Genomic DNA, 27,990 nt, shown 5'->3' on the forward strand with positions numbered 1-27,990 from the left:
TGTTCGACAAATGTGATTGTTTATTATAAGAAAAACAAACCAAGACATGAGAGGGTACAGAATGAAAATTACTTGGGACGACAGAACACAAACTCCCAATATATTAATATACACAGCTACTAGCCTATGTACAATACAAGTCTGAAACATGACATCTCTGTTAGAAATGTTCAAAACTGCTGAATTCCTGTTGTAAAAAAGAAAAAAACCCAACACCTTGAAATAATCAGAGAAATAGCTACTATAAATTCTGATAGATAATCAATTATCAATAACAATTATCACACCTAATCTGCATTCACACACTGAGATATTATAGATCACTTATACTGTACACTATCAAACTAAAAGACTTGTCTATCTCTCTAATGGAACCAGAACAAAATACACAGGCTCACTGTAGCAAAGGACTCTGGGAGATTGAGTTTAGTGGTTTCCTTACTTTCTGTCCTTTTCTCTTGCATTTAATCGCACAATTTTGCACAACAGAGCAACTCCTGTTAACCACTTTAATCCCAACTAGCTCCCAGTGCTCAAAGGAATGTCAAAAACGCTCGAAACACACAAAACTCACTTTCTCTTAAACACATATACACACACACTCATAGAAGTGGAGATACAGTACAGATAACAAAACACTACTGTAACAAAAACACTGAAAGATGCACACAGACTTTATATAATTGGTCTTCCTCCCTCTTTCCTGTGAAGGTGATGTTGATTTGTACTCACGCCATTTTACATTTTCAACTATTTGTTCCAAGGAAGGAGGCCATTCAAAATACTGCACACGTGTACTGCATATTATTAACTGAATCCCTAAAACATGAAAGAAATGGGACATAAAGTGATGAAATTTCAAAAATGAAACTTTGCTTTACCTCTTTTACACATTACATGATAATGCTGTCAATGAAAGGTAGTCTTAAGAGCCCAGATCAAACCAGAAAGTTGCAAGTACAGTGACATTTATCCATGCATCATTGCAAAATACAGCTAGAACCCTGGGGTCAAAGTGACCACTTGCAGGGATGGCTGGGAAACTACTTTCATTGGTGAGCTAACCGCTACCACACTAGTCAGCTGGGCACTAACTGTTAGCAAGCTAGCTAACACTAACAACATTGCTAGGTGATAATACTGTAAGTTGACAAAATTAATTTAAAAGACATTTTTGCAGCATCCACTCTGCAAACCATGTCTGTTTTGTGGCAGAGTTTATACTCTCACAGAGGACATAAAGATTTGAAGATTTACTTCCCGTGAATCCACTGATTGCAGTGATTCCACTGAAATAAACTGGTGTTACGAACTTGTGGGTTAGGGTTAGGGGTTACCATGGTGTACCATGGATGGTGTGACCAGGCTTTTGGAGATCCAACTGGAAAAACAAACGTCAATTCAGTTGCAATGTTGACCAATCACCTTTACTTTTACTTGAGGCTTTATGGCTAGAAATGCTGCAGCACATGTATGCAATACCAATCGTCATCATTGGCGACATCATCTTTCTTTCTCCATATGCACTTTTCCATAATCTACTAGAGACTGCTAGAAGTAGCCACTGTGAAGTTCATAGCCCTGTATTCCTTTCGCTCTGTGCTGCATCTGTCCTGCATTTTGTAAACAAAACTCTTTTGAATGCTATGCGGTACAAAACAAGTATGGAGTTCAAGAAAGACTTTTTTCAAACATCTTGTTGACAGGCCATTACTTGCTCCCTCTAACGGCAAATTTTCTGACACGGATTTCCTTGAGGGCATTAGGATTGGCTGGCTAATGCCGTCTGATGACTCCAAGGTGTTTCTGCCCATCCTTCTCGGTCTCTAGTGGCTCTCTGGCCCTCAGCTCAAAGGCTCCCAATCTAACACAGTAGTTCTGCTATGTACACCCCAAAACATAGGTGTTGTGTCCTGTCTCCACTTGCCGAACTTTTACCTTGATGCAGCAAGCCATTTAGCATCGACGCAAAGGGATGGTGATACACTCTTCCTTGTTCTTTACTGTCGTTAGAACTAAGCCAAACCTAGTATAACTACAGCACAGCAGCATGAACACACACAGCTTTAGGCAGCTAACAGAAAGGTAGGTCATTCATCAATGACTCTATCCCCGTTTGAGTTTCTGCCAAGGCTTTGTTTCTGTATTTCAGACTTAATTTGAACAGCTTGTCATTTGTTTTAATTTGTTCCCATTCTAATGATGAAACTACTGACTTTATTTTCTTTTATCTTAATGCTCTATGGCTAGCTGGCTAACCTTTGAAGTCGCAAACCAAACCACATCTAGCTCCATCAAGGCAGAACAGGGCTAATGGAGACATAGGACATCCACCTACAGGCCTGTGGGCTCCAACATAGACATATACACACTTGACAGACATACATTTTATAGGCCACAGCATAACATAGACACAGGTAAAGTGATACCTTGAGATTAGATCTTTGCATTAGACGCCTCGTCTCCCCACTTGCAGTGCCCATGTTGCTCATGTTGGCTTAATTCCCACTGGTACCACTCATGCTACAAATATAAGGCACTTTGAATCAAAGCATTCACCAAATGGCAGATGGTAATGGTATGTTCGGCCAAGTCCATTCATGCAAATTAGTTAAATTTAATATAATCATGCAATTGTTTCTCTTTGGCAACATTTTTTTTTCTTATTTGGTTTCAGTGTTCCTCCAATCAAGATTCTTTTCTTAATTACCCACAGTTACCCAATGACTGATTTTCAGTCTGTGAACCACACAGGTTTCAATGCAGCCCACTGGCACCGTGATGTGAACCTCAGCTGAACAACATTCATATCCACAAAAAAGACCAACAAAAGTCAAATACTGTAAAACAAGAAAAATAAAATAGAATAAAAAATCTACAAATAAAACTACACTACAATTTGACCATAGCCCTAGCTCCAGTGTGGGTTAATATATGAACATGAATAACTGAGAGACACAGACAGTGCTTTACAATAATAACAAAAACCACAGGGACAGGAGAAACTACCAAGACTGAAGAGTCTGTCCAGGGAGAAAATAAAGTTTACAGCACCTTTGGCACCATAACAACATGAAAAAAAGATGTCAAAAGGTCAGAAAAGTTGTTTGGTCAAAGGAGCTTTAAAGAGATGTATGAAACTGTGGAATCAGCAATGGCAGAAATCTTTATAAAGCTTAGAAATTTTGTTCACTAATGACTGCAAGGGTTGGATCTCACAAAAAGTTTCTCCTCTGAGTTGACCAGCCTTAATCCCTTCCATCACCAGCTTGTCTCTCAGAGGAAAGTGCTGCTGTTACCACAAAGAAAACCAACCTTCGGACCACAGCCCTGCCAGTTTCTTCATTCCCTCTGACAGCGACTTACTCTTGTAACGCAATTCCAGTCTTGTCATGTCAGTCTGTCATCTCACAGGAGTCCAGAGATGGACGAACACACCGCTGAGGAAAGCCAGAGTGGTACATCCCGGCAGCCTCGGCTCACTGGTTGACATGGGGCCTCAGGGCTTGGTAAAGTCCCTCGAAGGTGGGCCGGTCGGGTATATCGCGACACCAGCAACGCATCATTAGCTCAAAGAGAGAAGGTGGGCAGAGTGGAGGGGCATAAAGGAAGATCTAGTAGGGAAATACAGGACAGTTAGATCAGATAGCAAACAACTGGAAAAATCTTTCATCAGGTGCACAAACTCAGTCAGGGTGACAGATCAGTGGTTCCCAACATATTTGCCACAAGACGTGTGACCTATCATTACCAGTGGAATATGCGTATATGGGTTATAAATAGAGTAACTATTGAGAGTTCTTTTCTATTTTATTTATCTAGTTATTACGGGCATGAAGAGGTAAAATTGGCCAGCAATTCATAAAAAGTTTAGAATAATGTCTGAAAAAATGTCATGTCAATCATCTAGTGACCCCTCAGATTTATCTTGTGAGCAGTTATGGGGTCTCAATCCCCAGGTTGGTGACCATTGCTGTTGTTAAGATTGTATGGTATGTGTACAACTGGTACTGCAATGACTGAACAGCTCCCCCTTGTGGAGAACTGCAGTTTGCTAAATGTGAAGTGTTTAGCAAATATTGTGAGCTTCTCTGCGAGTCCCAAGGTAGTTCCATGTGGTGCTACATGTCTAAAAAGTTCAAGTAGTCCTAGCGGTGCATACACTTAACATGAATCACATACATTATTAATGATGCAATGATGCAAGCACTGGCAGGAACTCGAGCTGCTGTCACCGGGGGCCAAAATTACTTGGCCCAATGGTGGCTTAATCAGGCACACCTGGGTGTAAGACTAATAGCTGACTTGGGATGAATGACACATCAGAATTGTACTGAACTCTATCCACTGTGGGTGCGTTTGATTCGTCTCACCTGTCTGCCCTGGTTCCTGAAGAACTCGCCAGTGTTCTCTATGACCTGTTCGTCGGACAGCAGACTGTAGGGCTGCTCCTTACACAGAGTGAAGATCTCCCACAGAGTGACACCAAACGCCCACACGTCACTGGCCGTGGTGAACTTACCCTGGAGAGGAGGCAGGGGGCGACACAGAAATACAATGAAAATGCTGCAGAGGTCAAGTAAATACATTTTTTATAGAACTATTTAGGTTTTTGAATTCACAAGGACTACAGGGTTACTACAACCTCTATGAACCTTCAGCAAAGACACATGTTTAGGGGGTGTTAGCATCAGACTACAGGTGTTTGTGAGGCCAAAAATTTCTTCAGTCATATCTCATGCTAAGATAAGACCCCCCCCTCCCTCACCAGCAGGATGCTCTCCCAGGCCATCCACCGGATGGGCAGTACTGCCCGGCCCTGGATGCGGTAGTAGTCGCTGCTGTACAGGTTTCGGCTCATCCCAAAGTCGGCAATCTTGATGGTGAGGCGACGGTCCAGCAGGCAGTTCCTTGTGGCCAGGTCCCGGTGCACGAAGTTCAGAGACGCCAGGTACTTCATCCCCGACGAGATCTGCACCGACATGTGGAGCAGGTCGGACAGACTGTAGTGAGGGAGAAAAGGAGGAGGAGGGAAGGAGATGAATGAACTGGTAGGTGGGGCTCTTGGTATTAGTATGTTTTAACAGGTAGAAACAGGGCGTATGGTATGTTAACCTGACTGAAGGGATGTTGTTGGCATGTGTCAGCGTGCTCTCGATCTCCCGCTGTGACAGGAACATGTTGAGGTCTCCGTTCTCCATGTACTCAGTCACCATGCACAGCGGGTCGGACGACACACACACACACAGCAGCCGGATGATGTTGGGGTCGTTCAGACGGGACATGATCTTTATTTCCTTCAAGAAGTCGTTCCTGATGGACAGACAGACAGGCGGAGGGAGAGGACACATTTTCAGTTTAGCTTTCACTTAAAATACTTTCTGCTTTGGACTGTCTTATTGTTGTCTCACACTGATGGACAACATGTCAAAATCACTAATAGACTAGGAGAGTGTAATACCAGCAGTCCTCCATCCATGCAAGTCTATTACACCATATTACACCATCACTGTAGTTACCAAATGAGTCGAAAGAAAATAGACTTATAGCCAAAAACGATGCTTTGAGTTGCAGTTAGTGGGTATGAGCCTTTCAGGATTTCCTTAGCTGAGGCGATAAGCTCCCTAGAACCTGATGCATCTGGTCTCCTGATCGATTTAGTCACTACACGGCAGCCTAAACAGTAGCCGTGCACTCTAGCTTCACAGCTCCAACACTAGAGAAACCCTCAAAGGATCAAACAAAGTCCCAGATCAATACACAGATACATTGTGTACCTGGCCTGGCTGGTAGCGTCGGCCCTCAGCTGTTTAACAGCCACCAGCACTGAATGCCCATCTCTGTCAGGGAGAGGCGACCCCTCCCCAAGGAATTCGGGGAGTCCCTCGGCCTCACACAGGTGGACCTGCAGAAAACAGGTAGGTATAAACACAACCATGAAAGCCTGTTGTTGAGTCACTTGTTCTGGAATCAAATACATCGCCAAAAACGTTTCAGATGTTGTTTTATTCTCCAAAAACCACAAACTTTTAAGGATCCTCAGTGCTCCTTCATAGTCTGTGTCTCCACCTGCTCCCTGCTCACCTCTCCAAACTGCCCCTCCCCCAGCTTCTCCCTGAAGATCAGCTGTTGCCGTGGGAACTCGGCAGCAGAGATGTCCTTCCTGGTGAGAGAATCCACGGTGAGGGCGGGGACGGCGTACATGTTGCTGCCGGTGACGCCCTGCAGCCGCACGATGTCCGTCTCAGCGTAGTGTGGTGCGTTGCTATGGAAACACTGGTGCGGAGTGCACTGGGTGATGTCAGGCTCGGCGTAGCCTCCGCCACAAGCTGTTCGAGAGAGAAGGAGGAAATGTTTGTTCATTAAGTGCCACTTTTCTCTGTGATTCTTTTATTAAGAATGATAGATATTATTGTTTTTGCAGCTTTCTACACAGCAGTTTGTGCCCTATTTGCAGAAAACATTTTATTGTATGAATTTAGCATAGGTGAACCTTTGTTGTTTATGTAAAATCGGTAATAAATGCTTATTATAGAGGGCCCATCATGTCTCTGATATGTTAAGTTGCATCTATATTCTGATGTGAATCTTGAGATCACGAGTACAGCTTGACTAAGACTTTCTCGGTCTTGGCCTTGGCTACTGTATCTGATAGATGTTTAAATGTCTGAAGTCACACCTTTCAGCTCTTACCACGCAGCCATCCTGACGTCATGTGACAGGAAGTCAGCAGGAGGAGGTCATAGAGAGGATTACCGAGGAGGAGAGCTGGAGGAAGAGGAGGAGGAAACATGGAAAGAGACAGAGAGGACTGGGAGGTAAAAGAGAGAAACACTGCAGAATGAATGAGCATGCACATTCAGATTTTTTGAGCATCAGCAAGAAAATACTGAAGACAGAACAAGAGAGTAAAAGAAAATAGAAAGACAGAGAGCTTGTACAATGTTTTGTGGAGGGAAAAAAAGGAAGTTCAATGCAGAGAAGCATTCAAAAGCTGTTAATGACAGACAGGATGGGGGATATTTGACAAGAGAGATAAATGTGCCTGTTGTGGACATGCCAGCAGGGGGCAGACTGCAGCAGTTTAATATATTTTACTGGAGGCCTTGGCTCCCTCTGACAGCTCCAGACATTCGTGTCCAAACATGTCATCATGGAAGATTTGGAGCATTTTTAAGGCAACACTGATTCAGGTTTGCTTCCACTCAAGTTTATGATTCCTTAGCGGAGACAGGTCTTGGTTAACTGTGACCAAACCTCCACAGATGGTCAGTAACTACTTGTGAACATGATGTGTAAGGAGGGAATTTTAATGGGAACTTCTACTATGTGTCAACCCTATTACTGCAATTTCCCAGCTTGGGAGAAATAAAGTATATCTATCTATCTATTCTCATATTTCTGTACTGAAGGTTAAAAAAACAAATTCCAGTGGGTTTACCTGAGGCCTCTGCACTCTGTGACAGCTCTGGCAGCTTGTTTCTCAGCACCGCTGGGTTCTGGTACTGTGGGTCCAACAGGAAAACTCTCTCATAGTGAGGGTCACTGTTGGCGGGGCCTGAGGAAAACAACAAACATGAAATAATCAAGCACACAAAGCCCCAATTAGCCTGCTGCAACCTAGTTTGTCTGAACAATCTGAATGAGACTTCAGTAAAAACAGCTTTGGGTTCAGACAAACCTCTCCAACGAGCCAGTGTGAAGTCTTGGTTACGTCCTGTTTAGCTTGTTGTGGAAAACAGGGGCTGTGAGCCACTTGAGGACAGTCAGTAACTCCAATTATACAATAACTTACCCTGATTTGGTTCATTTTAACAGGAAGGCAGACTTATGCATAAATTCTAGCCTTCTATTTGGACTTGAAGTAAGTGTGACGGACGGATCTGTAGGTGTCTACCTGTAGGTGCGTGGCCGGAGCGAGGGGGCACAGGGGGGGTCTGGAGGATGATGGTGTCACTGCAGGACGACAGCCGAACTGTCACCTCCTCGTCCAGGATCCGACGTGGAGCCTGGAGGTGGACAGAGGGAGCACGTTCATACTAATAATCTGTGCTCTTATGTTCTTTACATTCTGGGACAACAGAGATCAACCCTTAATTCAGGAAATGAAGCTTTTTGATTTGTTGCTGTCAAAAACTGGCTATTTGAAAGACTTTCTCTTCATTATGTTCATGAAGAAATTGTGGCACACAAGTTGATTAAGAAAAGTAATACTTTCCAATTTAGAGGCAAGTGTTTTAAGTTGTCCTTCCATTTTTAATTCATGAAACGGGTTTGTTTGTCTTCTGTATAATTAACATTGCAGTGCAGCAAAGCTCTAGACTTCAATTTCATTTCCTGGGAAGGAAAATAAAAGGCTACTTGTTATTCTCTCTTCGGGCCTGACTGGTTTGCGTTCACATCCGCTGCTTTATGACACTTTCAGATAATCAAAACAGATTCCACAGGTGGCTTGAAGCTGCCAGAGACTTACTGGGAACAGGAGACAATAAAAATGCATTAAAAATGAGTCTGGTGCATGTTCAGCTCACTTTCACAGTTTTGACCACAGTTTAGACCGTCGAGAACAATTGTGCTTTAAAGCCCCCACTGTATATGTATTATGTGGTAAAACTGTCTTAAAAATATGATGGCTCAAGTATTTGTTCTCTTTAGAAAAATGGTGCTGGTGAAAACTGGAGTAGTCAAGTGTTTATTTTTTTCATCATCTCAGTGCTCCCCGGTCAGAGCTGTGATTTCAGATACTGCCTGTAGGTGTCCCCAAAGTGAGAAATGCATTGAACCCTCCTGGCAGCAGAAAATTATACCAACATAATAAAAACTTCAGTAAATCAAAGCTCAAAGTGTGGTTCATCTGCTCACCTTCTCCAGCACCTTGCAGACGTATTGGCACCAGAGGATGAGGAAGATGATGATGACCAACAGCAGGATGATGGTCACCAGGCAGCCAATCAGAATGGGCGTGTTCACGTTATCTGGCGGGTCACTGGCTGACGGATTGGCTGCTGCGGGGAAAGGAAAGAGGTTAGCGATGTAGACTTTTGCTAACTATACCCACAGCCTAAAATGTGGTGATGGTTCACTGATGTTGAATTGATACACAGAAAGGTCAAAGGTCATACCTATCTTTGCTGTGGTTGACATGGTGCTCTCCTCGGCAGGAGGGGAGGTCACCACCAGGGTCATCTGGGTCGGGAGTACGGTGTCCTCTGAGAGACAAATAAAGGGATGTTTTTCATTATTTGAGGTGATTGGCTTTTGGATTTCAGGTTGTGTTGTCTAGCTATGTTGAATGCCTTGTGCTTTTTCTCGGAACCATGTTAGATATAAGTGTTATCCTTTGAATTTTTGTTATTTCTATCTGTGATAATCCGTAAATACAATCAATCAATCAGTCAATCCATACATATTTGAGTGAGTGTGTTTGTGTGTGTGTTACCTGACTGAAAGGAGATCTCGCTGAACATCATCCAGACGTCGGCGAAGTAAAAGCGGCAGCGGAGGGATTTGGCGGCACGGCGATTCAGCGGCACAGTGACGTAGCGGGCGCTCGGGTTCCTGTCGTCCAGGACCGTCTTGAACGCCACAGGCTCCGGCTCCCAGCCGGCGATGAGGCGGGGCTTGAACCAACAGGAGACGGAGGAGAAGATCTTGACACCGCGGGAGAACATGTTGTTACTGTGAACCTGGACGCAGGGACAGAGAGATTATGATTGTGAGATTAAAACCAGAATAACAACATTTAATGTAAGAATATGAACAGCGTCTCCATCAGTGCTTCACTGGATCTGTTTAGTGCTGATGTGCACAAGAAACATGTTTATAAAATGTCTTATGAGCTGCTGTGATGAGGTAAAGTGAGCAGGACTGAAAACCTTCATGGAGGTGAAGTTCCTCTGCCTGTCGAAGACAAACTCCATCTCCACGTATCCCTGACTTCCCAGCGAGTCATTCCTCCAGCCCAGGTAGTCGTAGCCCGGCCACACGTGGTACTGACGCGTCAGCAGGAAGTCGTCCAGGCCGATCACGCCGTCCGTCAGCTGACCCATCCCTCCAAGCAGCATCCGCTTCTCATGCGCTCCGTCATACGTGGAGTCGTTGAGGCTGGCGATGGGATAACCAGGCGGCATCATCAGCTGACCTTCTGCAGTGCTGTAGGAGATCAGGCCATCTGCGGGGGGGAGAGGGCCGGTTGAGAAGGCACACTGCACACTAAAAACACCTCTGCACACTTTCAGCTTCTTACTGCTTAGCTGAACTTGTTCACTGAGCGGAGAAGAAACTTCATTACTGTCACCATAATAACGGCCCAGTCAGCAGCGTTTATTACAATGAATTCTCAAAATGAAAATGAAAAAATGACTCGACCTCAATGGAATGGCAGCAATCAGTGGATTTTCTTACACATGAATGCTTGCCTTGACAAATAGCAAACGATCTGGACAGAGCAGACCTTTGAGGTTAAGGAGTGTTTATAACAGAGGAAGTCATCATACCCACTGTGTCACTACATCCTCCTTTATCTAATCCTTGTCTGTGGGAGGATAAACTGCGGCACAAAGCAGGAATGAGACAGGAGCCAATGGTCTCTAGAATAAACAGTGTTGACCTATTTCCACTTTATGGACTGAGCTTGATAACTGGCAGTTTGACTGAGCACTAGGAGGGGAAGCCTTCAGCTCTAATGGTGGCTCCTCAAGGCTGAAATCAAAAGGCCAAAAACCCAACAACAATACACTATTAATGAACAGACAAGGATCCATCCTCTGGAGAACAGGAATGAAATCAGAAAACTCAATAGAAATCCAGCCAGCCAAATCCAGCCAGCCATTTAGTCAAATTTTGCGTGGATTTTTAGAGACAGTGCGACTAAATTGTATTATTAGGGGCCCCAGTGCAACCTGCAATGCTTCCCATTCTTTTGTTTTTTAAAATCATCATTTTGCCATGATGGGCCTCCACACAAATAAACAAAAACAAGAAAACAAGACTTCCTGCGATCAATCTTTCCTCAAAACGTATGTGTTTGTTGTCGCAGTGCAACCCGTTTGCTACTCTGCAATGTGCCACTCATTCAGGAAGAACTGGGGGGCGAAACGCCATCCCTGTGGTTGGTGGAGCTGCTCCACCTCCCGAGCCACAGCCACCACCCACAGGTGCAGTCATTTACCATCATATGTCCTTAATCTTTTACAGCTGCCAATATGATACCCAAGTTTCTGATAATGATGCTGTTTGTCTTAGAATATCAAATTTATTTCAATTTCTTTGCGTTGATATGTGAAAGTTTCTAAAGCATCGATGTGTGATGCTGAGAGGAACTTTGCCTGAATGAAGTACAACGTTTCTTAATTTTCAGATTTATATTAGTAAATTTCAGATCAAAGAATAAGTCAACTGGACTGGGAGTCGGATTAAGCTGCCAGCTGTTGGTACTTGACAGTTTTCAATACTTGATGCTTGACCACTTGATGACAGTGGTCAGAAAATACTGAATGGCAAAAAAAGTCAACTCAAACAGCACCGGTGAAAGAGTGTAATCCTCTGCTAATAACCCTCAGGATTTACTGCTGTGTTTCTGCACCTGCCACACAAAGAGTACATAACTGCAGTTTTATGTGATACAATTTAGATTACACTTCTGTTGGGTTTGCTTGATGTGCATTTTTTTGTGGATAGACGGTGTGATAAAATCTTAATCTTCTGGCTTAAAAGTGTTGCTGTGATTTACTTTCATTTCACAACGGGTGAAAAAAGGTTGTAAAATCTCTGTTCGGTTTTATGTTGACATTTTAGAACGAGGAGGAGTTTGCTCGTCTCGGGAGTAGTCAACATTTCTGAGAAGCAATAAAAGTTCAAAAGCACTGAATCAACAACCTCTAATGTCAGCAGAGTTTAACAACACATACACACACACACACATTTGCAGCGTGACAGTGTGTTTGTGTGTCCTACCCTCCCACGGACAGCCGTACAGCTCCACTCTCATGCAGACGGTGGTGGACAGTTTGGTGACCGGGATCAGTCGGATGTAGCGGGTGATGATTGGAGGGTGAAGGTCGTTGATGACTGAGGCGTAGGCGTTTTTGTTGCCCTCCATCACCTGGAAACAAAAATCACATGAGAAACAACAACACCATGGAGGGGGAAAACAGTTTCTACAGCGTGTGCCTCGTCATGACAAACTGAAATATGAACACAGTGCATACACAAAGAGACACCTGCATATAAGCATCCGTGTATATCCACCCTCTGTTATTAAGGTCTTCGTGGCTGAAGGTGGACAGGCGATTGATCCTGGGGACAGTGTGTGTGTGTGGACCACTTACAGTAGCTCTTTTCAGCTTGTTTGTTGACATGGTGACAGTGGTGGAAGAAGTCATGCATACAGTACTTAAAGTGCCAAAAGTAAAAGTACTCTTTATGCAGAACGACTAATTTCAGAATAATATATATTCCATTATTGTAGAATCATTACTGATGCGTTACTGTGTTCATCACTTTAATGTTGCAGCTGGTGAGGGTGGAGTTGATTATAAAGCCTGACATAGTGCTGCAGACTTTAATCTATAATCGTACATCAGATCTTATTCTTGATCGTATTTTTTATTAATAACCTGAATCCAAAAAGAAGCTAGTAACTAAAACTTTAAAATAATTGTAGCAGAGTAAAAAGTGCAATATTTCCCTCTGAACTTTGGTGGAGTAGAAGCATGAAGTGACTGCTGTCAACATGCTGCCCATGCAGTGGAGTGTTTGAAGTGTTTTTAATCATCAATTGGGATTTTAATCCAAACTGACAGAATGATCACTTGAGCTGAATTTGGCTAATAAACTCTTCGGTTTCTGTTCTGAAACCTGCCTTCGATAAAATGTTTAATCTTCACACCCTCTTGTTATTGTAATTACTAAATTACCATTTGTCTATTTATTGTTTTGTCTATTGTTTCATTATGCTATGCAGCAGATTAATCTGGGGAATTAATTCAACATTGCTTTAAAAAGCTTAACATTTTTGTGATCTTTTAATTGGCACAGAACAAAAACAATATTCAAATATAATCAAATTGCATCACTGCTCAGTGACGCCACCATCTAAACTGATCCCCATTGTTGGCTACTTCTGTCGGGCTAACAGCTGCAGGAATCTTCAGTGGATGTTTTTTGGGGCAAAAAAAAGCTTAACAAATGAAAAAGTATCTTGAGACAGTTCGTCTGATTCTGTCAGGCAGTGGATCCCTGTGCTGTGCTGCGTCTGACAGCAGAAATCTGTGGCGCTTCTGGGAAGTTCCCGGTTTGAAAGTGAGGGAGGGAACTGTCTCTCCTCAGACCAAAGCATGACCTGGGGTTTAAACTGTGTCCTTAAGGCAGTGCTGTAGCTGCCAGTGATCTCGAAGGCCAACAGGAAGCTGCTGTGTAAATGTCATTTCCTCTGATTGGACTGTGAATGACCAGAAGCAGCCCGGAGTGGATAAAAAGCATCATTTTCTTTTCCTTCCATTCTTTCCTCCGTTGCTCTGTTCTATCACTCCATCACATGTGTCCGCTCCACATTTACTGTCTTCCTGCCTCATTTTTCCCTCATTTTCTCTTGACCCGCAGTCCTTTGTCTAACCTCCTCAGTGAAATATTTGGGTCGCTCACCGTGTTTCCCAGCCGGTTCCTCCAGGACTTCCACAGCAGGCCGTCCCTGCTGTAGTTGAGGCGGTAAGCTCGAGCGAACTCGTTCCCAGAGTTCCTGGCGTATCGTCCCTGAGTCCCGACCACCGTCAGGAAGGTCAGCCTTCCCAGATCCACCTGAACAACATCAACAGGTGTCTGTCAAATCATGTGACACAGCAAGAACCATCTACAGATACTGAATCTCTCTTTGGGCATATAGAGGTAACCTTTGCACATACATACACAGCATTTTGTGCTTTTACCTTTGCTAAATGACTCAATAACTCACAACAGCATGTGCAGTACAGCAGAGGTCAGACAGCGATGACTCATCATCTAATATGTTGTATATATACACTCATATACACCTCGTTGAGTGGGATCATTGTTTGATACCATGCTTAAAATTCTCCTGTTGATGCAGGTTTTTAATGTCCTCCTTAAAGGCCTGTTTTCTGGGGGAAATAAGACACTGGAATGCTAAAAGTTCAACCGCATCTGTCAAAAGCAGGTGGAAGTTTTCCTGTGTTCTGTCAGGATTTTTGTTTTTCTATTTGCCATGTTTTCCTATGCCACAGCATTTCTGGACAGCTCACCGTACTTGCCCAGCCAAACGCTGCACAGCAAATGAGAATTTATGAAAATGCATTCATCAAAAGTTGTGGGTGCAATGGTGTGGAGTGGATGGAGTGTTCTGGATTTAAGACTCCAAATCCTGGTAAAGCAGTGATTCGGTCCACAGTTACTGCTCTTAAAACTGATTTTTGATGTCAATCATTCGTCTGTCTCGCTGAACAGATACGCTTCTGTCTCTAGAGATGCATCAGCCCAGCTTTACTCTGACAGACGCAGCCTGCAAAGCTTTAAACTCTACAGGCAGATGCACAAATCACATAAAATTTGTCTATTTGTGAACATGTACATTGTACATGTATGATAATAGAAAAGTGATCCATCACCAGATAAATTATACTTCTTACACTGTTGCATGGCACGAAGCATATCTTTATTAGCTTAAAGTTGAATTATGCCCAGAAATGTTAGTATTTTCCCCTCCCTGAACTGCACAGTGAACTCTAATCACTTTCTCACTTATCACTGACTGTGTAATCACTTTCCTCCTGCAGCTTCGTCTCCTTCCTCTCACACATCTCAACCATCTCCTGATTTAGGTGCTTGTAAGAGGCAGCTGAACTTGTTGTGAATGTTTTGCCTTCTAGATATCCTCTGACTTGGATAACTGAGACTCCTTTGTAACTGTCAAATGCATACAGGTACACGGACATGATTGAACATGTTGGACATCGTTTCTTTCTTTAAAGCAGCGAGCAGACACAAACCTGCAGGTACTGACTGTCTGAAGGCTCCAGCTGTCCCTCAGGACACCAGGCGCCATCCCCCTCCTCACGATTCAACCTGCAAACACACACACAGTTCATAGAGTGCCTGCAGGTCCAGGCTACGTTTAATAATGTTAACCAAAGCTGCACTGTTGGACATTCAACCTTCACCACGTTCTTTCATTTAATTGCCATGTAAAGCATCTGTAAGAATCCTCAAAAAGCGCTGTATAAATGAAATGTACTATTACTTATTACAACCACGAGAAATTCACTTTGAAATGTTCATAACTGAGTCAATTTACAATGATCTTCAAATTCTGGATTTTTCTACATGTTATATTTTATTCATCAAATCTTGTTCAACACAGCTAAAAATGATTCTAGATGGCATGTAGTGACCTCTTAATGTGTAACCATGAATCCAATAATATTTCACCCAGAGTTAAAATCAATCTGGTTTCAAGATTTGTCACAAAAACTGAAAAGTATCCGATGTACAGTGTCAACAGGAAACAGACAGACACGCGCAAAGGCATTAAAAAGCATGAAAGAAAGGAAAATGATGACGTCAGCAGTTATGTATATCTTATCAGCCAATCACAGCACTGTTTAAGCCACACTGACCTGGCGTACTGTGGTCCCGTGGTCTCGTACCATTGGCTGGATGCTGTGATGTCATCGTCTTTAATCCGTCCATCCTCCATGCCCAAGGCATAGCGACAGTGTGCTGAAAACACACACAGACACACATAAAACAATCACAATCAACCATTTAAAAACACCCATTTTACTGTGCGTGTGTGTGTGTGTGTGTGTGTGTACCAGGGTCGATCTGTCCGAAGGCTGCTGTGGCTTGAAGGATCAGCAGCAGGAAGAGGTGCATGATGGTCCGCCAGTCACACCAACACACATGCTACATCTCTGAGAGAGAGAGAAAAAAGAGTTAGAAAAATGTGTCGCTGGCTTGTGTTTCTGGTTATCACACACATCCACCCTCCTCCTCTCCTCCCAGTCTGCCCTGATGTAGGAAGAGCTCACTGCGACAGACCCTGATAAACTCATCATTCATTTAGAGGTAAGAGCACATAATATGAGTCTATGGAGAGACAATAAGTGAGGAGGCTGACAGAAACACGTAGTCTGATGTACAAGAAGAATGGAGTCGGTTGGAAAAAGTGATTTTCCACATCAGGCCGCCTCAGCCTGGACGATGCCACGGCCACTTGGAAGGAAAGCGAGCTGGGCTGTGTTCACATCATCATCTCACTTTCATGATTTTGTTTGTACTTAATACTGATTATGTGGTGACGGATCATCAAGCAGAAGATTTGGAAAGGTTGCCTGTTTATTGTTCATCTTTAACAGCGTTAAACAAGATTTATTTTAAAGCGTCCTGTCATTTTCCCTCTGCCAGCCAATCAGATATGTAGTACATCTGCTCAGTATTAACTGAATGATCACCTGCCCTTGTCATCATCAGCTAATATCCAATTTTATCTTCCAGAAATTTTGTGTCATTTTTTCAATTATTTGATGGAACAAGTATAGAGCAGGGAACCAGAGCTTCAGGATTAGTGAAGGACAGTTAAAACCCAGAAAGATCCACCTCATGCACTGCTCTTCAGGATAGCCAGGACTGCTTGAAAATGACACTTTATATGACATGAAAAGTTGCAGTCAAGGTTTATATCTATGTAATATTAAGGTTTGCCTGGAAAAAAATGTTACAAAATCCATTTTATGACAGTTGTGAAGATATTAGCTTTGAAAGCTTATTACAAAACAGGAACACAACTAATCAGTGACATGTGAACTATGAGGTCACAGCCCCATAACCAATTTCACTGATTATCTGCTGTCAAACTGTGGACAGTCGTGACCGGCGGAGCCACGTGTGACTGCAGTCCCTCCATTCAAAGCCCTGAAGAATTCAACATTTCAACATGTTTCCACTGTAGGAACGCTCTCTAAAACTGTCTCTGCCCAACACAACTGCAGCTGGACGGAGGAGCGACGGTTAGTCTGAATGACTCCTCACTTTACAGTGTGTGTGTGTGACAGTGTCTGTGTGTGTGTGTGTGTGTGTGTGTGTGTGTGTGTGTGTGTGTGTGTGTGTGTGACAGTGTGTGTGTGAGTGATTTCACAATGTTAGTGCTGTTGGAGCAGAGCAGTTTATAAATACTGGACACAAACAGCAGCCCACTCACAGAGGTTACGCAACACTGAAACACACACACACACACACACACAGCAGAGAAGTCTCTTCTCTCAGTCAAAGCATTTGATATAGTATGATTTATACTTTAAAGTATATGTGGTGTCTCGCTCTTCTTCTCTCATTTTCGTACTCTCGAGAGTTTGTCGGCTGTCCAGTTTTAAAATGACAGACACCAACTCACTGGAGGAAACAGCTGGACGGGAGAGAGAGAGAAAAAACTAAAGGAGGAACACAAGAGAAGACCCGAACGCAAACTGGAGAGAGACAGCGGGGTGAGGCTGAGGACGGACAGGAAGAAACAGAGGAGAGAAAACACAAAGAGAGGGGAGAGGGGGAGAAAAAGTCTGGGCAGGAAAGAGAAGGAGAAAAGGTGGAGGGCAGAACAATGGACGGAAGGGAAGGGAGCGCTTTGCTGCTCTCTCTGGTCCAAAGTTTCAAGCTTGCTCGGCCTCTGACACACGTGCTCTGTTACACCTGTGACCACGCCCAGCAGTGATGTCATCAGGTCCTGGAGTACACCTGGAAAAGCTGCCAGTGGAAATATGAAGTAGCACGAAATAGAAATATTCATCAAGGAAAATACAAACACATCAAAGTTGTACTGAGGTACAATACTTGAGCAAATGTACTTATACTGTCCACTATACAATATCTATAGAACATATTCAGTGGCTTACTAGAACCCGACCAATGAGATCTCACCGTCTTTCTTGCGACTTGCATGACGTACAGAGCTGACCAGTAAGGTCAGCAGTGACTGACTTCACTGTTGCACCTGACAGCACCAGAAACGTCATCCCTCTCACTGTGGGCTTGGCAACAACACATCCAACACAGCAGTGACGCACCACACTGTCGCACTCGACAATGACTTAACTCCGCTCCACGTCTGTCAGGGGGTCTGATCATGTCATAATATGATCAACAGACGAAATACGTCGAGCTCAGAAGAGGGAATGACTCAAGCCGGCACTGGAGCACAGGGCTGGATCAGGTTCTGGGGTTAGTTTGTCTCTTTTGTGTTTTTGCATAGAGACTGGAGTTAAACACAGAGCAGATCACAGTAGCCTAAACTGCATTTGGAGACAAATCAATCTGATCAGGCTGTCCACTGTGACAGAACAGTACAGAAGCAGCCTACAGAGACTCTCTGATTACACGTTATTCTCATTATTCAAATACAGACTGTTCCACAGGGATCCTCACAGCCTGCAGCAGGCTGACTACAGAACTGTAAAGACTCAGCAAAAACCTGCCAGCTCTCAATAATACAGTCATTTCTTGAAACAATCTTTCTCTTCTGACGTAGGTCTCTGTTCTGCCTTCAGGAAGTGAATTCATTCACTTCGGCCGAGCTGCACGAGAACGCAGCGGTTCACTTTTTATTTTCTGGCAAAGGTTGGAGATGTGGGACAGAGAGAGAGAGAAAGAGAGAGAGAGAGAGAGAGAGAGAGAGTGGGAGAGAGAGAGAGGGAGAGAGAGAGAGAGAGAGAGAGAGAGAGAGAGAGAGAGGGAGAGAGAGAGAGAGAGAGAGAGTCAGAGAGGGAGAGAGAGAGACAGAGAGAGAGAGACAGAGAGAGAGAGAGAGAGCTTTATGTAATGTGTTGGCTGTAGCTCAGATTCCTGCACTGTTGCTCATCTCAACAGCAAAATCACATGATCGGAGAGGGAGAGAGGGAAAAAAACATGGAGAGAGAGAGAGACAGAGACACAGTGAAAGGATTAAGAGAAAAAGAATGAGTCCAAGAGAGAGACAGAAAGATAGAGAAAGAAAAAGACAGCAAAGTATTTTTCATCCGCTGTGACGTTTCATCTGTTCCTGTGAAAGAGCCGAAACTGTTTTTGTTACAAACACAAATCCAACTTCATTACAAACTGTTTCCTTTTGGAGCGTTTCAGGATTTTTTTTACCCTTGAAGCCATGAAAAAACAGTTTTTACTGTTGTTTGAGGCTGAAACTGTAGATGGAAATGAAACAGCTGTGAAGTGAGTTGAGGGGCATTTAACCCAAATTTTATACAACATGGCGACGAGCCCTCAAACCTAAATGACAAAACAGGTTTGACAACACTTCTTAAAAACTAAGTCAAAACCGATCGTACGACTGTTTTCTGATCTGGTGACAAACAACGACCCCCCCTCCTCGCTGTGATAGACTCTGCTGATGGAACCTCATGCATGATGCGTCCTCGCAGAGCACTGACTGTACCCGGCACACCATGTCCCTATGAAGAGGACACTTTCATCAGGCACTTCACTCGCAACACACACACACGTCAAAACAACGCAAAGCCATTTTTTACACTCTGAGTCTATTTTCTTATGCGTGTAACTATACTGATTGTGCGTTGGGCTCTGAACGCTGCCAAAACACCAATGACCAACATGGCATTATGTGCCTGAATGCATCCTGCATGACTCTGATGGAGGCCAGAGGCTGCTGTTGTTGTGCTATATGTGTGTGTGTGTGTGTGTGTGTAGTGTAATCTTGGTATGATGACTGTAAACCAATGACAGCTCTGGACTTAAAAATAAAACTTATATTGAGCAAGACTTGATAAAAAAATAATTAAAAATTATTACTGTGTTTTACTTTTTCAGTATTTTCTCTGCTTTGCTTTTCCTCCATCTTTGCTCCCTCTCCTTTGTCTTCTCCCTCTTCATCTCCTTCTCCCTTCCTCCCTCTGTCCTCCTTTTCCTCTCATTCGGTCCCTCCTCTCTCTTCCTCCCTCCTCCTTTATCTCCTCCTCCCTCTGTCAGAACAAACTGGAGCCGAAAGCCTCAACATTCCTAACATTCAACGCAACCCAGAGCTCTCTCTCTCTCTCCCTCGGTCTGTGTCTATGTCGCTCGCTCACACAAACACACAGGAATCCACATGCCTCTCTCTCTCTCGTTCTCTCTCTCTCTCTCTGTTACACACAGGAATCTGCATGTCTCTCTCTCTCTCCCCGTGGCTGAGGGGTGAATGAGACAGAGTTCACTGAGAACAAAACAGAACAGCAGGCATAACGCGACGTAGAGCAGTAAAGAACAGACGTATCAGATGCTTTGCTGGATCAATCTTTAACATAAAAACTTGCATTGTTCAGTCAGTCATTGCGCAAACGTACTAAACATCAGTTTCAATACGATTACAGATCCCAGAATACCAAATATGTCATCCAACAAGTGTTGGCCAATCAAATACATAGCAAGTACACATTCCAGGTAGTTTATAATGTTAATTGTGTACATCTGCTGTTTAGTTTGAATGATTCTGGCTGTGTCAACTCTCCACAGATGATAAACCGCTGCGCAGATCAGACAGTTCGTATCAAAAAGGTGCAAATGCAACAAACAACATCTTGATTTTAATCATTTTTAACAGGACCAAAACATGATCGAAACTATTTTTTGGACAGTTTAATAATAGATCTGTACCACCAGAGGGATTCATTATGCATATTCAAAAAACACCTGTCCTCCCATACAGCGATGGACTGTCAGAAAAGTCTTCTTCAGTTCCTCCTGCTGTTTGTGTGTGTTGACAGCAGCCTGGCATCTCTACCTAATGCTACCTGCTAGCTAGCATTAGCGGCCAGACTGAAGAGAGCAGACTTCACACACGTCCTCACCTCTCCTAACCAGAGGTAACACCTCATCGACAAACACAAACAGCACAGTCTTCATATATATGTAAATATATTATTCACTACGAGATGCTCACAGCCACCTGGAGTCATGGCGGTCCAGGAAGTCCTGTTTGGACCACGAGGGGAGTCGTTGGCAGGGGTGTTCACACGTGAGCACGCTCCGTGCCAACCATATGTTTGGTCATAAATTCTAGGCTGCATGTGAACAGTCCGAGCAGACACTGCTGGATACTGGTAGATGATAGAAGACCTTCACAGCCATGAGGAGTATAATTTGCATTTATTCCAGTTGGTGATCTGTGCACATACTGACTTAAATGTCCGTCTCGGTGTTGGTTTCAGCTCAAGTGAAATGAACCATCACTGCTGCTTCAGCCATGTGAACACTGACAGAAAGCATAACGTGGACACTTGAGTAAAAGGACAACGGAACGATTATCTCCATGTGTTATCTTATCTCATCTCAGCCTGTGTTATTTAGTGCTGTTCACTCTGAACAAAACATCTCTGTAGCTGGACACTGTCTGTGTGATTATGCAACACAATAAACAACGACAAACACACTGCGAGCTGAGCAAACACACACACAGAGTTTAGTTTTTGCACATTAATAGCTTATCAGAAGCAGCACATGCTGGTATGACAGGAGCGTTTAACGTGACTAAATTTTATGTTTCCTCCCAACACTAGCATACGTAACACTAAAGATCCACTGAGAGCCACCTGGTGAGTGTGATGGGTGTCAGTGTCACCAGAAAAAACACTGGCACCCATCAAAACCTTCACTTTCACTGCCATCACAGACAAAACCAGGAGCAACATGATGTCCAGTCCACCACAGGGAGTGTTCACCAACTGTGTTGAAGCACTCTGGGTGTTTCCACAGGCTGAGTGGTACTAACCATGACATGCAAACTCATTTTGACATGCAAAATGATTTAAATCTCCAGTCGGGCCCCTGTCTCTGTCAGTCCTGGAGCACGTCAGCAAAATGGCCAAAATGCAAATGCAAGCTGAGCGCAGGCGAGGGTTACGAGGCCTGAACTGGAGCAGAGCGGCAGATGGGTTAAAAAGAGCCGCTGGCATCTGAAGAATGTGCAGAGCGCTTGATTTAACATGTAGAGCTTTGAACTGACAGACAACACTGCAGCCAAGGTGAACACTATCAAACACACCTGAAAACATGAACGTGGAAATATTTAGCCCAGTTTTAGGATTTCGAGGATGTAGAGGTTGCATCGCTGAAGAATTTGACCTGGATATTGAGTGCGTTCGAAGCTTTTTCATCGTGATCCAAACACTTATACTGAACTTGTCAGTAGATCAAATGCAGTCAGTCCACTTCTGTGATGACGTCTCACACTAGAAGTTAATAAAACTGTTTTGGATTTTAAAACGTTGCTTCATCATTTGGATTCTCTCGGATTTCAGAGTCAGGCTTTAAATCTTTCCAGTAAGTACTCTGACGTCGATTGTGTCACTCAAGACTCCAAATAAGACACACGTGAATGTCTCGGTACACACACACACACACACACAGACACACACACAGGTATGCAGGGTCTCATTACTCTGTCAGCAGTGGGTGGAGGGAGCAGAAGAGCTCCTCTGTCTCTGGATTCTCTATAAGGAGTCGCAAATCACTGAGTGGACACAACATGAAGATGCACGTCTCTAAAACAACATCGAAAGCAGACTGATGAGGCCTGTGACTTGAAAAATGTCCGCTTCTCACACGAGGCTCCCGATTTCTACAGGTCTGTGTAAACTTTAACATGACAGTGAAGAAGGACGGCGAGACCAGATCATAGTTTACGGATTTAATTCCAATTAACCCAACTAAAATGAACCAAATCGTACGTGAGCTGGAAGCTTTACTCAACACAACAGAAGCCGGGTCGCGTTACAGAAGAGCACTTTCACACCTGCAGAGTGTCCTCCTCAGCTAACCTGCACGTCTTCATGCTAACACCACACAGAAAGGCTTCACCAGGCCGGCAGATTCAAAGCCAGGACCCTCTCACTGAGCAAACCGTGTGCTCAAGCTTCACAGAGACAATCATTTTTGATGTCTTGATGCAACGATGTTCAGCTCGAGGGAAAAACAACAGACATCATTCAGCATTTGACCATTAAAAGAAGAATAATCACAAGTAGCACAGATGGCTTTAAACAGTAACATTTCAGTACAGGTGACACAGAAGGGAACTGAACTGTGCCTTGAACTGACCTCGGGCCATGCATCGTCGAGTCATCGAGTCCATCGTCCCTGCAGTGAATCTACTCAGGAAGTTATCTTGGTTTGATGTGACATTTAAATTCCAATAAAGTTCCGGCTGATAAAATCAGATCCTGTGCGTCTGTATGGCCTCCCCTCAGCAGCAGCCATGTTCACTGTTGCTGCTCTCAGTTTCTTGCGCCTCGAACAGATCCTCGGTGTGGTTTTTTAATGGTTTAACGAGCCGCTGGCCGTGGCTCTGCAGATGGAAACCCGACACGCTCGCTCATTTACACTCATGTGTAATCTGCAGCTTCCACTCGAACCACAGCTACTATCTGCACGTGCGTCTCCAGAAGCCATTTTGACTGTTTCCTGTAAGTGTTTGTGTTTAACAGTGTGGCCCAAGTGGTGTTTATATAAAAAGGCCTCGTGAGAGTGTCACCACTCAGATCATAGTCTGACAAGAGGGTCAAACACTTCATGTGGTGACTTAATGACCTGAGGCCTTTGGAAACGTTTATCTAAATGACTTAGACGGAAGGAGGTCGTGTTTTCAGGTTTTCCCGTGCGTCTGCTGCTAACATGTCAGATTGAGTCTCTCAAACACATCAATCTTTGGCAAAAAATCTCACAGACACATCGCTTTATTGGCTCCAGGTCGAGCTGGAGAGAGTTTAGAAGAGATCTGGATGTGATGCTGTATAGATATCGGGATGGGACGAATTATCTTTTATTGGAAAGCTAGAGCGCTCACTCGCGCTCAGATTCCTGAAGACGGCTTGACGTCATCTTGTTAACTTTAAGCATTCGAAGCCCATCTCAAAGTGCGCCGAGGGCACAGCATCCAATGTCATTAAAGTGACGCTCGCTGGCTGTGACCCGGCTGGCCCCTGCTCTCTATCAGCGGGTAGCATGCCAAAGTTTACAGAATCACCACCAGTGGAAACAGCTTCGCTTCCATCACTTAGTCAGCTCACAGGGTCAAACTGCAGATCTCATGCGCCTCAGCATGCTGAAATCTATTTTTGCTAACTGCCTTGATGACCGCTGAGACCTTTAATGAGAGATTGCATATGTTTGTGTAAGCCTTTATGTTCGACTTGTAGAAATCAATGTGGAGGACAAATGATTACCAATATAAATTATAAGGTTCTGAAGAGTGACGTAGATTACGGTGCATGAAAATCCCTTGTACTGAACAGGCCATAAGTGCAGGACAGCTGTGCAGCTACTACAGTTTGACTCATTTGTTTTCCTGTTATTGTGCAAAAGCAGTGTGAGAAGAATAAGCATGAGTTTTAGATTATGAAGCCATTAAACTTCTGTCGGTGCTGGTAATGTTTGGGAACACTGAAGTGTGGCAGACCTGTGTTTTAAATTCCAAATGATTTTGTACGTTTACGAGAATGAACTCAGTTCAGAGGCCGTTTTTCCCCTCAGGAAGTGGACGCGAGGACGAACCTGCTGTGGTCCACCTCAGCGGAGGTTTGATGGTCAAAGACCGATCCAGACTGAGGTGAGACTGTGTCTTTCTGCTCCTAAACAGAACAAAAGACATCATGTGAGTTTGGGTAGAAACCTAAACCTGACGGCAGCAGCAGGAGAGTCCTGGACCTGGTTGTTCCACGCTGGTTGTTCTGCTCTCAGTCACAGGACAAATACAATCCTACAATCCTCTAATCGTATAGTGCGCTGTTCATACGCTGTGGATACATCCCGACACCTGAACGACCTCCAGTCAGAGAGATGAAGAGAAAAAGCTGTGAGCCTTCAGCTGTCTGAATGATCCCTGTCTGGCTGAGCGGCAGCAGGGTGAAACAATATATCTTCCATTGCTTTGTTTTGGGTTGGTTTTGTGAGTGAACAGAGCTGTCAGCTCTCACAGTCTGAGCCAAACACCGAACTGCTGCTGTTGTGAAATCACTCCTAGACGCTCTGTGGCTCCAGGCTGCTCTCACAGCCTGTTCAAGAGAGAATAAATCAGCTTTCTGCCGCTTTGCATCACAAACATGAAGCTGTTGAATATACCTGCAGAGGGCCGATACAATCAATCATCCATGACTTAGATTACTGGCACTCAGAAGCAAAGGCATTCCATGTAGGAGACAGAGAACGGCAGCAAATCCTCATATCAGAGAAGCTAAAACCAGAGAACAATTGGGATCAAGGCGCAACATAAATGATTAATCAATAATCACAGATGTTGTTGTCAATCAATTCTCTGTCCATCAGCTAACTGATTAATAGGAGGAAGGACTTCAGCATTATTACGATGTCAGAGAATCCAGAGTTTAGCGCTTGACTTTTAAGGCAGTGTGGCTGGGAAGTACAACGGATGAAATCAATGCATCTACTTAGCCTCCAGGTCAACACATCCATCCCCATGACAACGGAGAGACGGCCATCTACTGATGAGATTTACAGAAGTTAACAGACACGAACTACAAGACAGAGACACATTTCAGTGATAGGCCTTTAAATGATTGGTAACTTAATTGTCCTAAAGGGCTTCATGAACTGAGCGAGTGAGTGAAGGGTTTACTCTGGAGGAGTTTGACTGTAAAGGTTTGAGCCTCTGCTGTCAGCCGCCAGCTTGTCCTTGTAAACGGAGCTGACCGAGCTCTGAGCATGAAAATAACCCAAACATGATCCCCTATACACCTCAGAGGAGGTGGAGAGGTCAGCAACACGCACACACACACACACACACACGCACACACACGCACACACACACACACACACACACACACACACACGCACACAAGATAAGAGAGAGGGACTTACTTACCAACCAAAAATCTCGGCCATGAGCTAACTCTGGAAATCCTGCTCTCTGATTTCAACCCACAAAGGAAATACTTCATCCTTCAGTGTATCAGAAAAATTCACATTCTAAAGTGCCACATTTGGAGATCTACTCAAGTAAACTACAAGTACCTCAAGTTTGTACTGAAGTACACTACTTAAGTAAATGTACTCAGTTACATTCCACCACTGAACTTAGGTCAAGTCAGCAGGTAATCCATTGCTGTAAATCAGTCCTCCAGGTATAGTAAGTGAAACTGTAGGTAACCATAGCAACAGTAGCGATGCTTCAGGCTGTGCTGACAGGTGGCACCGACCGAACACACTGTAAAACACGGCCTAACCAGCACTTTCTGCATCACTTGGATCAAAAATCCCAGCGCAAGTTTCCACACCCGGCCGTCAAACTCAAACATCAGGAGACACACGCAGTCCACTGACGCTTCACTGCCCGCCGACCTGCTGCTGCTGTTCTGCCCAACAAGGCGAGTATATACACCACAGGATCAATTTCAACAGCAGCTGACACGTCACATCATGTGAACACGAGAGAGGAAATATTACAGGTGAGATTTTAGGAAGGTAAAGTTCTAAATCAACATCAAGGTGCTTTGAATTGATACAATGTAAACTATAAAAAATATAATAATGAAGTGACCTGAAATTACAGACTGTTTCTTTGACTTTAACAAGCAACAGATGAAATCATAGTAAAGTCCCTCATTTTGTTCTCTGGTATTCATGTATTAGTGATTCACTGACTTACAGCAGGTCTACGCTGATGCTGACTCTGACACTTCAGTTCGACTCTACTTCCTTCTCTGCTGTCACAGCAATATTCGCGCTGTCAGCGTTTTATTGCTATGATTGTCTCTGCATTCATCTCTATGTTAAACAGCACGGACGTTAACATTATCTCTTGAGTTACGATCCTCATGCTCAGAATATAACTACCCAGTGATGTAAGGCAGGAAAAGGCAGCAGATTCTCACATTTGACAGCCTGGACTCAAACATTTGGCATTTTTGCTTGAAAAATGATTTAATTCAATCAAAGATGATTAAAATTGTTGCAGCTCCAGCATGCACCATAGATATGTTAGACTTACTCCACCATACTTCAGCATATTTCCATCTCCTCCAACAGTTTACAGTAACATATTTATGCTTTACAGTATTCCTGCTGACTTCAGTGGATCTGTGATGCTCCACCGTGAGTTCTGCGTTATATTTATCAGCTTGAGACTGAACTTTCTTCATCTGTTTCACATTCAGATTCATTCATTTAGTATTTCTGTATTTGTTTATAGTCAATTTATCAAACCTGTTAGTATTTCCATCTCTTATGAGAATATTCTCATAGAAACTCATGCAACTGCTACTAATCTATCCCATAATATCCACTGTTGTATCACTATATTAAACATTACATAAATAATACTCTTCCTATAGTGACCTTACATTTCCACATGGAACATGTCTCTAAATCTGATGTTTCATTTCATGTTTCTCTCTCTCTCTCTCTCTCTCTCTCTCTGTGTGTGTGTGTGTGTGTGTGTGTGTGTGTGTGTGTGTGTGTGACATTTTTAGAGTTGATAGTGTCATTGGTTTAATCTGTGCAGTGGATCACTTCTCCTGCAGATCACACAGATCTCAGATATCACATCTAGGCCTCAGTCTGCAGCAGCAGCAGCACTGATCTCAGCTCTGTTGTCATGCAGTCAAAGTTTCCAGACAGCGTGACCTCTCCGCCCGGCTTCACTTTCCCGTTTCACTCGCTTATATAAGGCGCAGATAGAAGCTGTCAGCTGTTTACCTGTCCGCGGTTTCCCTCCGGATCCACAGCAGCGGCGGCGGCAGCAGCGGCGGCGGCAGCGAGCTCCTCTCCGGTTCGATCCGTTTTTCTCGGAGTCCAGTCCGGCTGCTCGCAAGTCTGGAGTCGGGGACAGACGGAGGAGCTCACAGGATCATGGTGGAGAAAACTAACAGTGACTTGATCTCTCTGATGGTCTACTGTCGGACTTGTTTCTCTTCCTCTCGACCTTCTTCTTCTCGTTTTCTTTCAGCAGCAATGTGTTGGAAGAAGAGGATCTGAACACTCCAGAGA

The 27,990-nt window shown here is 43.9% G+C and overlaps 1 protein-coding gene across 1 annotated transcript; it reads right to left on the bottom strand.

Annotated features, from left to right (window-relative positions):
* On the bottom strand, positions 1 to 27,985 carry ddr2l (discoidin domain receptor family, member 2, like). The gene is made up of 18 exons (XM_041937116.1): positions 27,700 to 27,985; positions 15,828 to 15,926; positions 15,630 to 15,732; positions 15,003 to 15,078; positions 13,645 to 13,797; positions 11,956 to 12,103; positions 9,876 to 10,171; positions 9,440 to 9,686; positions 9,123 to 9,209; positions 8,863 to 9,005; positions 7,898 to 8,009; positions 7,442 to 7,558; positions 6,085 to 6,329; positions 5,778 to 5,905; positions 5,116 to 5,313; positions 4,769 to 5,003; positions 4,374 to 4,523; positions 1 to 3,614 (listed from the first exon to the last, which is right to left on the bottom strand). Exons 2-18 carry the CDS (start codon positions 15,886 to 15,888, stop codon positions 3,480 to 3,482), a joined length of 2,634 nt encoding a protein of 877 aa, XP_041793050.1. The 5' UTR covers positions 15,889 to 15,926; positions 27,700 to 27,985; the 3' UTR covers positions 1 to 3,479.
* Between the last annotated feature and the right edge of the window lie 5 nt (positions 27,986 to 27,990).

Source organism: Chelmon rostratus, chromosome 5 (genome assembly GCF_017976325.1).
Source record: "Chelmon rostratus isolate fCheRos1 chromosome 5, fCheRos1.pri, whole genome shotgun sequence".
In the NCBI taxonomy this organism is placed as follows: domain Eukaryota; kingdom Metazoa; phylum Chordata; class Actinopteri; order Chaetodontiformes; family Chaetodontidae; genus Chelmon; species Chelmon rostratus.

What these genes read in the sequence shown, in the direction of transcription:
- ddr2l (XM_041937116.1), bottom strand. Translation starts at nt 15,888, where the DNA reads ATGCACCTCTTCCTGCTGCTGATCCTTCAAGCCACAGCAGCCTTCGGA. An exon ending in GGAACCGGCTGGGAAACACG is followed by an intron (nt 12,104 to 13,644) that starts GTGAGCGACCCA and finishes TTTTGTTTCCAG; the next exon opens with GTGATGGAGGGCAACAAAAA. An exon ending in CCTGGGAGAGCATCCTGCTG is followed by an intron (nt 4,524 to 4,768) that starts GTGAGGGAGGGG and finishes CCTCCTCTCCAG; the next exon opens with GGTAAGTTCACCACGGCCAG.